The sequence below is a fragment of the Sus scrofa genome, chromosome 6, assembly GCF_000003025.6.
Source record: "Sus scrofa isolate TJ Tabasco breed Duroc chromosome 6, Sscrofa11.1, whole genome shotgun sequence".
Taxonomy (NCBI): domain Eukaryota; kingdom Metazoa; phylum Chordata; class Mammalia; order Artiodactyla; family Suidae; genus Sus; species Sus scrofa.
In genome coordinates, this window is record NC_010448.4 from 129,235,561 (window position 1) to 129,247,293 (window position 11,733).

The 11,733-nt window shown below is 38.5% G+C and overlaps 1 protein-coding gene across 5 annotated transcripts in view; it reads right to left on the minus strand.

The window, feature by feature from the left end:
- Positions 1 to 11,733, minus strand: part of SPATA1 (spermatogenesis associated 1) — an 82,200-nt gene that overhangs the window by 69,754 nt on the left and 713 nt on the right. For 3 of the 5 annotated variants that reach the window (XR_002345111.1, XR_002345112.1, XM_021096352.1), the window contains exons 1-3: positions 11,549 to 11,679; positions 3,232 to 3,403; positions 764 to 870 (exon numbers count right to left, since the gene is read on the minus strand). Coding sequence is in view for 3 of the 5 variants with exons in the window: in XM_021096352.1 (XP_020952011.1) it covers positions 764 to 870; positions 3,232 to 3,333 (209 nt within the window). In the remaining 2 variants the exon portion in view is untranslated. Of the gene's footprint in view, positions 1 to 763; positions 871 to 3,231; positions 3,404 to 11,548; positions 11,680 to 11,733 lie in introns of those variants that run through there. The other 2 variants (XM_021096353.1, XM_021096354.1) reach the window with 2 other exon arrangements.

Consider the following 11,733-nt stretch of genomic DNA (forward strand, 5'->3'; position numbering starts at 1 on the left):
AAGAGTACCTGCAATTTAAAATACAGCAATCAGAGATGATATAAACAAAGAAGTAATATTGGAGCAAAGACTTGAAGGAGATAAGAAAGCATATGTAAAGGAAGAGCACTTTAGACAAAACAAAACAAAACAAAACAAAACAAAACAGCAAATACAAGGATTCTGAGGCAGGACCACATCTGATGTGTTCCAGAACAGAAAGGAGGTTAATGTGCTTGAAGAAAATGATGGGTAAGATTAGGAAGACTGAGGTGCTCTCAAGAGAAATAACAAAAAAAAAAAAAAAAAAAGAGAGAGAGAGAGAAATAACAAGAGGCAGTCAGATCACTTAGTATCCTATGTGTTTTTGAGAATGTGAAAAAAAAATATATATACACAACACATATATATAGTTTCTATTTTTAAATAGTTCAGTGAAAAACTCATTGTGAGTATACTGGTTTAACCACTATTCACAGCTTTTCAACAGGTTTCTAATTTCAGATTATTTTTCTCTCAATTCTCTTCGCATATAACCATAGTAATATACAGGTCTGTTTTCTAGGTTGGCAGTACTGTGGCTAAGTGACATCTGTTCCTATGGCACTTTTCAACTGTTATATAGCACTATTTATTGGTAGTATTCATTAAGTCAGGGACTGGATCAACCACATGAAGAAGATATTTTTCACTTATAAATTTTGAATTTCCAGGAAGTATTTTTCTCTGCAGAAAAAAAGGATTGCTTTTTCAGGCACACTGTAACATGACACAAAACACTTGCCTTATAAATCCAGCTGAAATGAACTTGTTAATAACTTCTCTTGAAATTGTATTTAACTCATAGTTCCATGATCCTTCAGGAACATAAAAAACATGAAGCTCCACCAACTGAATAAATTGAGAAGAAAGTCAGTTTAAATATTTTTAAAGCGAGGAGTTCCCGTCATGACTCAGTGGTTAACGAATCCAACTAAGAACCATGAGGTTGAGGGGTCTATCCTGGCCTGCTCAGTGGGTTAAGGCTCAGAATGTTTTTTCAGTCCAATCAAGGATAACACATTGTACCTAGTTGTCATTTTTTTTTTAATTGAAGTATAGCTGATTTACAATCTTGTTATTTTCAGGTGTACAGCAAAGTGATTCAGGGTTTTTTTTTGTTGTTGTTGTTTTTTTCAGATTACATTCCATTCTAGTTTACTACAAGATACTAAATATAATTCCCTGTGCTGAAGTTCCTGTTGTGGCTCAGTGGAAACGAAATCTGACTAGTATCCATGAGGACACAGGTTCGATCCCTGGCCTTGCTAGGTGGGTTAAGGATACGGCGTTGCAGAGAGCTGTGGTGTAGGTCACAGACGCAGCTTGGATCTTGTGTTGTTATGGCTGTGGCATAGGCCCACAGCTATAGCTCCTCTCCTGGGATCCTCCATATGCTGTGGGTGTGGACCAAAAAAAAAGAAAAGAAAAAGAAATTCCCTGTGCTATGTAGTAAATCCTTGCTGCTTATCTATTTTATGTATACTAGTTTTATCTCTTAATCCCATACTCCTGATTTGTCCTTCCTTCTCTCCCTCTCCCCTTTGTCACAACTTTTTAAAATCTTAATTTGGAAGTTTTCCAGACCTGCTTTCTTTCTCTTCATGGCATTGACTTTTTAAAGAGAATGGACCAATTGTTTTATAGTATGTTCTGCATTCTGAATTGACCTTATTAACTCCTAAGGTGTCATTTAACTTATTTCTCCAATCCTTTTATTTCCTGTAAATAGTTAACTGTAAGGCCCTCAATTGACACTAGTTAATTAACTGGGTTAAGATCACTTCATAAATGGTACCCTGTATTACATATTACTTCCCATGTGGATATACCTAACAGTCTACTTCCAAATCTTTCTATATTTAATAACTATTAAAAGGATAATAGAACAGGTTATAAAGACAAGAAAATGGAAGCTGTTATAAAGTTATCTGAATAATTAAAGTGTGAAGTGATAGTGGCTCAGACCAATGTGCTAGAAATAGAGGGGACAGGAAGTGGTCAGATTTTGCATATAATTTCAAACCAGAGTGAATCCATTAGAAGTGAAGGTTGAGTAAACTCTCAAGTATAACTTCAAGATGTCTGGCCTCAGATACTGAAAGGATGCATTTGCCATCAACTGAGACAGGTACAGGTTTGGCTTGTGTGCGGGGAGAACAGTAGAGAAGTTTTAGACATGTTAAATTTCAGCAGTCTACTGGCCATCCAAGTGCAGATTTCAAGTAGGCATTTGAAAAATATCAATATGGAGTTTGGGAAGGAGAATTGGGATGGGGATAAAAATTAAGAATACCTAGCCTAAAGTTGGTATTTAAAGCTGCTAGATTGAATGAGATCACAAGAGTGGAGACAGAGAAGAGAACAAAGAGCTGACCCCTGAAATTCCCCAATATTAAGAGATCAAGAAGACAGGCAGCAAAGAAGACTAAGAATGAATAACAAGGAATAAAGAAGGAAAACCAAGAAAATGTGTATGCTAAAAGCCAATGAAGAAATTATGTCAAAGACGAGAGAGTGATGAATGGTGTCAACTATTTTGCACACACAGATCAAGCATGTGTGGAATAAGAATTAACATTAGATTTAGTAATGTAAAGGTGAACTTAACAGAACAGTTTTGGTTGAGCAGTGAAGTGAAAGCTTGACTGGAGTTAATTTAAAGAAAAAAGTCAAAGAAGGTATTGGGGGTTTGAGAAGGTATGAAATAACTATCTAGAATAGTGGAAGAGTGAAAAAGTGAGTAGGAGACAGTCTTATTGTCTTCCAGCAAAAAAAGTTCCACTTGAGATTCATGGCCATTAAAGTGAGAACAGTCATTTTTCTCTAGCTGTGTTCCACTCTAGGTATATGTGAAGAAAGGGGGAAGAAAGAGATTAACCAGGGTTTTTGTTTTGTCAAGGTGAATAATGAAATGAGAGAGGGGAAGAAGTAAAATGTGCAAGAGAGTGCTCAAGACTGCTCTGTGGTATTTAAGCAGGCCATGGAGGGCATCCTGAGGTGAGGAATATGTACAAAAAAAAAAAGTGATAGGATCAGCACCCTACAGGTCCCAGTATAATCACAGTACTTGGAGATAAAAGGGAAGCTGTGTTCACAGTGGAGTTAGTATCCAATGCTTCATATAATCCATATTGTATGCTTTAGCAAAATTTTTCAAAACCAATGATGAACAGATTTTTCTTATATTTTAATATAAAAAGATTTTCTTACCTCGGATGAGGAAGGTCGACTTGAATTGAGGGACATATTCCCCAGTGTCTGAAGAGGGTAATTACTGGTTGAAATTTTGCAGACTTTTTTATCTTTCTTCATTTAAGTAGTATTTAATAAATGTTATAATAGATTTCTGACTTATTTAAGACAGTATTCCACTCATTCTGGTCTTTGATTCATTCAAAAAGTAAAAAGAAAAACACAAAAGACTTTAAAATAGATTTAAAATGAAATTTTAGATAAGTATACAATCTTATTATAATAATTCAAAAAGACATATATTACTAGTAAGTACAGCTGGTAACTGAAATGAAATGAAAATACATCCCATATGACTAAGTGGTAAATTATATTAAAATACACTTGTGAGGAGTTCCCGTCCTGGCGCAGTAGAAACATATCCGACTAGGAACCATGAGGTTGTGGGTTCGATCCCTGGCTTCGCTCAGTGGTTAAGGATCTGGCATTGTCGTGAGCTGTGGTGTGGGTCGCAGATGCGGCTTGGATCCTGCATTACTGTGGCTGTGATGTAGGCCGGAGGCTACAGCTCCAATTTCACCCGTACCCTGCAAGAACCTCCACATGCCGAGGGTGTGGCCCTAAAAAGACAAAAAAAAAAAAAAAAAAAAAAAAAAAATAGACTTGTGATCAGAACATTCTTTAGCTATATTTAAACAATTCATTTTCAGAGTTCCCTGGTGGCACAGTGGGTTAAAGATCCAGCATTGTCAATGCAGTGGCTTGGGTTGTTGTTGCAGTGTGGCTTCGATTCCTGGTCCATGGAACTTCCACACGCCATGGGTGCAGCCAAAAAAAAAAATCTTTTTCGTTTCCTCTTGGTCAAAAATTAAAGCTAAATATACAACTGAAATATCCACTGACAGATGACTGGATTAAGAAAATGTAGTATACACATACACACACACAATGGAATACTACTCAGCCATAAAAAAGAACAAAATAATGCCATTTGCAGCAACATGGATGGAACAACTCTCAAACTAAGTGAAGTAAGGCAGAAAGAGAAAGACAAATACCATATGATATCACTTATACCTGGAATCTAATATATGGCACAAATGAACCTTTCCACAGAAAAGAAAGTCATGGACATGGGGAACAGACTTGTGGTTGCCAATGGGAAGGGGGATGGACTGGGAATTTGGGGTTAATAGATGCAAACTATTGCCTTTGGAATGGATAAGCAATGAGATCCTGCTGTATAGCACTGGGAACTACATCTAGTCACTTATGATGGAGCATGATAATCTGCGAAAATAGAATGTCTATATGTATGTGTGACTAGGTCACCTTGCTGTACAGTAAAAAATTGAGAGAACACTATAAGCCAGCTATAATGGAAAAAATAAAAATCATTATAAAACAAAAAAAATAGGAGTTCCAGTCATGGCTCAGTAGTTAGTGAACCCGCCTAGCAACCATGAGGATGAGAGTTCGATTCCTGGCCTTGCTCAGTGGGTTAAAGGATCCAGCATGCCTTGAGTTACAGTGTAGGTCACAGACACGGCTCAGATCCTGAGTTGCTGTGGCTGTGGTGTAGGCCGGCAGCTACAGCTCCGATTTGACCCCTAGCCTGGGACCCTCCATGTGCCGTGGGGTGTGTGGCCCTGAAAAGACAAAAAGACAAAAAAACTCAACACCCATTTCTGACAAAAACCCTTCAGAAAGTGGGCATAGAGGGAACCTACCTCAACATAATAAAGGCCATATATGACAAACCCACAGCGTACATCATTCTCAATGGTGAAAAGCCAAAAGAATTCCACTGAGATCAGGAACAAGACAAGGATGTCCGCTCTCACCACTACTCTTCAACATAGTTCTGGAAGTCCTAGCCACAGCAATCAGAGGAAAAAAAAGAAATAAAGGGAATCCAAATTGGAAAGGAAGAATTAAAACCATCACTATCTGCAGATGACATGATACTATACCTAGAGAATCCTAGACTCTACCAGAAAACTGTTAGAGCTCATCAATGAATTTGGCAAAGTCGCAGGATACAAAATTAATACACAGAAATTGACGGCATTTCTATACACTAACAATGAAAGATCAGAAAGAGAAATTAGGGAAGCAATCCCGTTTACCATCACATCCAAAAGAATAAAATACCTAGGAGTAAACCTTCCTAAAGAGACAAAAGACCTGTACTCTGAAAACTGTAAGACACTGATGAAAGAAATCAAAGATGACACAAAGAGATGGAAAGACATACCATGTTCTGGGATTGGAAGAATCAATATTATCAAAATGACTATACTATCCAAGGCAATCAACAGATTCAATGCAATCCCCATCAAATTACCAAGGACATTTTTCACAGAACTCCAACAAAATATTTTAAAGTTTGTTTGGAAGCACAAAAGACCCAGAATAGCCAAAGACATCCTGAAAAAGAAACATGGAGCTGGAGGAATCAGGCTCCCTCACTTCAGACTATACTACAAAGCCATAGTCATCAAAGCCATATGGTACTGGCACAAAGACAGAAATATAGATCAGTGGAACAGGATAGAAAGCCTAGAATTACACCCATGCACCGACAGCCAACTAATCTATGACAAAGGAGGCAAGAATATACAATGGAGAAAGGACAGCTTGTTCAATAAGTGGTGCTGGGAAAACTGGACAGCCACATGGAAAAGAATGAAATTAGAACACTCCCTAATACCACACACAAAAATAAACTCGAAATGGATTAAAGACCTAGATAGAAGACCAGACACTTATAAAACTCTTAGAGGAAAACGTACGTCAAACACTCTCTGACATAAACGACAGCAACATCTTCTCAGATCCATCTCTTAGAGTAATGACAATGAAAATAAAAATAAACAAATGGGACCTAATCAAACTTAAAAGTTTCTGCACAGCAAAGAAAACCCTACACAGAATGAAAAGACAACCCACAGAATGGGAGAACATCTTTGCAAGTGAATCAACTGACAAGGGATTCATCTCCAAAATTTATAAACACCTCCTACAGCTCCATACCAAAAAAACAAACAACCCCATCCAAAAATGGGCAGAAGATCTAAACAGACAGTTCTCCAAAGAAGACATACAGATGGCCAAAAAACACATGAAAAGATGTTCAACATCACTCATCATTAGGGAGATGCAAATCAAAATCACTATGAGGTACCACCTTACATCAGCCAGAATGGCCATCATCAAAACGTCTACAAACAGTAAGTTCTGGAGAGGGTGTGGAGAAAAAGGAACCCAGGACACTGTTGATGGGATTGTAAATTGGTGTGGAAAGCAGTATGGAGATTCCTCAGAAAACTAAACATAGAACTACTATTTGATCCAGCAATCCCACTCCTGAGCATCTATCCAAAGAAAACCACGACTCGCAAAGACACAGGTACTCCAATGTTCATTGCAGCACTATTTGCGATAGCCAAGACATGCAAACAACCTAAATGTCCATCCACAAAGGAGTGGATTAAGAAGATGTGGTACATATAAACAATGGATTATTACTCAGCCATTAAAATGAATGAAATACCAGCATTTTTAGCAACATGGATGGACCTAGAAATTATCATGCTAAGTGAAGTCAGCCACACAATGAGACACCAACATCAAATGCTTTCACTGACATTGTGGAATCTGAAAAAAGGACAGACTGAACTTCTTTGCAAAACAGGTACTGACTTGCAGACTTTGCAAAACTTATGGTTTCCCAAGGAGACAGTTCAGGGGCTGAGGGGATGTGTTGGGGTTGTGGGATGGAAAGCCTATAAAACTGGATTGTGATGAACACTGTACAACTATAAATGTAATAAATTCATTGAGTAATAAAAAAATAAAATACATTAAGCAAAAAAACCCAAAAAAAGACAAAAAAACTAAAAATAAGTAAAATAAAATTAACAGGCATATTTTGCTAAAAAAATAAAAGTTACATATACATAGTATTTTACATAAAGTAGGAATATACTTTTGGAACTGGAAAGACTAAACTTACACAAATGTTACAGAATGATGTAAACTCTTTTACCTTATGTATTTCTTCCTGGGCTTGGATACCTCAACAATTATAAATATGAACAATTATTCCAGGTAAAAACATCGGTCTTTAAATATATCAAATTTGGGTATCTATGTTTGTATATTCTTTCCTGTGTTTTTCCTCAGAAAACTTATGGCAGTTTACAAGAATACAGAATAAAATTTGAAGCATATAAATATATAGTAAATGTTGAAAAATAAGGTTGCTGAATTATTACTCTAAAAAAATTATCCAAGCAGGACAATCCTTAAAGATACACTATCATACCAACTGCAGAGCAGCTCTTTTAAGATTCCAAAGCATTGCTTTGCTTAGCTTTATATTTAAAATAGTGATTTAAATCTGACAAAACTTAGAATTAATTACTGTGATCAGGTACTGATTACATCTCCACAAAATCCTACCGGAGTCCACCAATTGTTCCAACGGTGTCAAAATTAAAATATTATATCCTGGGACATAAAATCTTTCAAATCAAATTATTTCCACACATTATTCCCTACAAAAATTTTTGCAAGTTAAAACAAAATGTGATTTGTCGATTCAACCTCAAACTCTATTTTAAATATGTTAACATTTAAAGAAAACGTTAAGATCTTCCTATTCCTATACCTACCCAGAGGCTCCTTCTGACATTGTACTAATAATAGTGTCTATTATGAACCTAAACAAAGCTTATATATATGTTATATAAAAAGTGAATACATAAACTTCATTATTAGATAAGAATTAACGGTAATAACGCGTAATAATTGCAGCACATGGGCATTCATTCACTAGGATACTAGAATTTCTATGCCTGCATTAAAAGCTTGATATTTTATTTCAGAACATACTTTTTTTTTTTTTTTTGGCTTTTTGCTATTTCTTTGGGCCACTCCTGCGGCATATGGAGGTTCCCAGGCTAGGGGTCGAATCGGAGCTGTAGCCACCGGCCTATGCCAGAGCCACAGCAACGCGGGATCCGAGCCGCGTCTGCAACCTACACCACAGCCCATGGCAACGCTGGATCCTTAACCCACTGAACAAGGGCAGGGACCGAACCCACAACCTCATGGTTCCTAGTCGGATTCGTTAACCACTGTGCCACGACGGGAACTCCAGAACATATTTTTAATTAAGTGAACTCAAGACAGTACATCAAGACTTACTTCACTATTATCCTAAGGTAAACTTCCCCACTATACTATCTAAAGGAATGGCAAAGAAGCCATGTTTTGAGCTACAATTCCTTTTGTCATTTCTGACTGGATCAATACTAAAGACCAAATCCGGGCTGGCCAGAAACAAAGTGGCCTGGCATGAAAAGATGAGCCCTTAGGAATTAGAACTGGGAGAAGAACTCATGATTCAAATATGTAATTAGGAGATATTAAAGCAAAAAAATGTCGAAAGGGAAATCATGAAATCATATGACAACCATGAGGTAAGCCGATGTTATGAGAAAGATGTAATTACTTGTAAACAATGACAGAAAAAGAAATAAACATTTGCAAGAGAATAACTGACTGAACTGGTGGTAATGAGAAGCCAACTGAGAATATGCATAGGTGATTCATACAGCAAAGCACTAGAGAGGAGTCAAACTTTTTTGCTGTTGAGGTTCCTAACATTTCATTTACTCCAAGTCTGGCCTATCAGTGCAATAGTTTCTGTTTTTTGGATTTCTATGGCATAACTGTCTCCACTACTCCTCTACTTGATCTTTACATTTCTTTACTGCCTGAGGTAACTTGAGTAAACCTCTGCTTTCAAAAACTAAAGAGGCTTGATTAGCCTCTTTAGCATGCTTAGAATCTATAGCTGATTCTAACCAAATCACATTTCACATCTAGCTCCTGAAATATAACCTTTCGGATTTTCAAATTATTCACCTATTAATAATAAGCTAATGAATAAAAGAATGGCAATTCAACCAAAAAAAGACAGATAGCTGGATAGTCAAAGATAAAGTGACTATAGAATTCTAATCTTTCATTTATGGCATACTTTTGCTTTATGACACCCCCTGCCAGGAATGGAAAATTGGCTTTATCTTGCATATTAAATCCCATCAACTGGTATTGGCCACACAAAAGTGAGTTACTGAAAAGGATCCCAAAGCCACATCAAGGCCTCAATAGGAAAGAGTCCTAGATTTCTTGGTTGTGTTTTCTGGTCATGCATTGTTATAAGGATTCTCTTGGTTTCAGATTGTTTTTACAACAGGGCCTGTCTCAAACCATCTTAAATGTGAATATCTATGTAAGGATGGTAAGGTCTTTGAAATGTTTTAAATCATTGTGGAAATTCAAAGAACATGGCCTGTTTTAGAAGATATTGGTGGTTCATAAACCATATTTATTGCTCATCACTTGAGATCGTATCAAACTTAAAATGAACTCAATATTTATTCTCCTTTCCTATCCTGAATTACAGCCTTTATTAGATAGACACTAGATAAAAATTAAGATAATATTTTAATTTTAGATAGCAGTCCAAACTCTGTGGTCCCTCTTCACAATAATGGAAAAAACAAACTTTTTCTCTGAGGATATTTTAAGCTTAAAATAATACAGGCTTGGCTTATTTCTCAACACTCTTCTTCATAGAAGAGGACTGGACTATATATTCCCTGAAATCCCTTCTAGCACTATTTCACAGTTCTTACAGAGTTTAGGGGCATCTTCTATAACTACGGTGAAAATGGAGCATTCTTTGAGTAAATATGTTTAATTGTACAAATTTGTAAAGTATGAGTGAGATTGGTCAACAAGTCACCAGAGGTGAAATAATTTTAAATACTACTAGGCGAGGAAGAGAAAGAAGTGACATTTACTGAAATACCTGTAATATTCTTTACATATCTAATTTCATTTCATCTCAAAGGTAATTCTGGGAAGTAAGCTTTATTATTTCATTTTGAAATGAGGAAACAGAGGCTCAGTGAAGTTTAAGGGGACTGACCAGGGATATTAAGGTTAAGTGATAGAGCCAGAATTCAAAGCTTCACGTGAAATGATTTGAAACTGTTCTGTAAATTAGGTTTTGTTCACATAGAGCATATGGATTTTCCCTCTATACAAAAAAATTGAAAGGCATTAATGACAAAGTTATTCGTGTTTCTAAAATACATCAGTGGGAGTTCCCGTCGTGGCGCAGTGGTTAACGAATCCGACTAGGAACCATGAGGTTGCGGGTTCGGTCCCTGCCCTTGCTCAGTGGGTTAAGGGTCCGGCGTTGCCGTGAGCTGTGATGTAGGTTGCAGACGCGGCTCGGATCCCATGTTGCTGTGGCTCTGGTGTAAGCCAGTGGCTACAGCTCCGATTGGACCCCTAGCTTGGGAACCTCCATATGCCGCGGGAGCGGCCCAAGAAATAGCAAAAAGACAAAAAAACAAAACAAAACAAAAATTCCAGCGTTGTCACTGCAGCAGTTTGGGTGGCTGCTATGGCATGGGTTTGATTCCCAGGCCAGGGAACTTCTACATGCTGTGGGCAGATAAAAAATAAATAAATAAATAAATAAAAATACATCAGTGTAGTCACTGATCTCAACCGAATAGGAAACACTTGTCCTAAGGGCTGTGACGTGACATATATTCCCATGGGTGAAACATGCACTGGCTGAGCCTCTTTTGCTTGGTTAAATCTTACTCTCTCTCCAAGAAAACTCCTTTGAAGACCAATTTCAGGCAGCAGGTAATGAGTTATAACGGAATTATAAAAAAGCAAACTTTCTCAAAACAAAAGGTTTTATTTTTCAACAAGCCTTTATCCCCCAAGTGAAAAAGTCAAGAGACAAATGTAATCTTCCGCCAGCACCTTGGTTCTGCACAGTCTCCTCCAAAAAAGCCAAGAGGTAAGAGGCGCCAGCAGCCAAACCTTGGCTCTTGGCAGATGCTCTTTTCTCCACCGAACCGGCGCCCCTGCTTCTCGCCTCCCGCATCCCGGTCCCCTTCGACGGATAAGGCGGCCGCCACGCCCTCTTTCGCCTCCTGGGCTACGACGGTGCGGGTGCGGATGGGCCACCCCTGGGACAAGCTCCGGTCACTTAGGGACACGTCTCTAAGGGGAAAGTGCCACTGACTCAAGTTGGTACTTCCAGAGCCTACGCCGGGGCTCTCCCGTTCCCTTCCCTCCACTTCTGTTGCCAACTCCATCAGGAAAACTGGAACCTCCTCGGCGCCGCCACCCGGCCTTTTACAAATTCTTAAAGCACCGGCCATCCCTCCCCGGTCCTCTTCAGGGCCCCTTTTGGGTCTTGCAGGATAACGACAAGCTCCTCCCTTACCTCTCCCGCACTGGCTTCTCTGGGAAGGGAGGGCGGAGAGGATAGACGTCCAGCCAAGCTCGCATCCCGCAGTTGGAGCGCCCGCCGTCCGCACCGCGTCTTCTCGAGCCCTGCTCTCTCCCGGCCCCCTGAGGCCACGCCCCCGCCGGTGAGGCGCACTCAAGGGGGGGGCGCGCATGCGTACC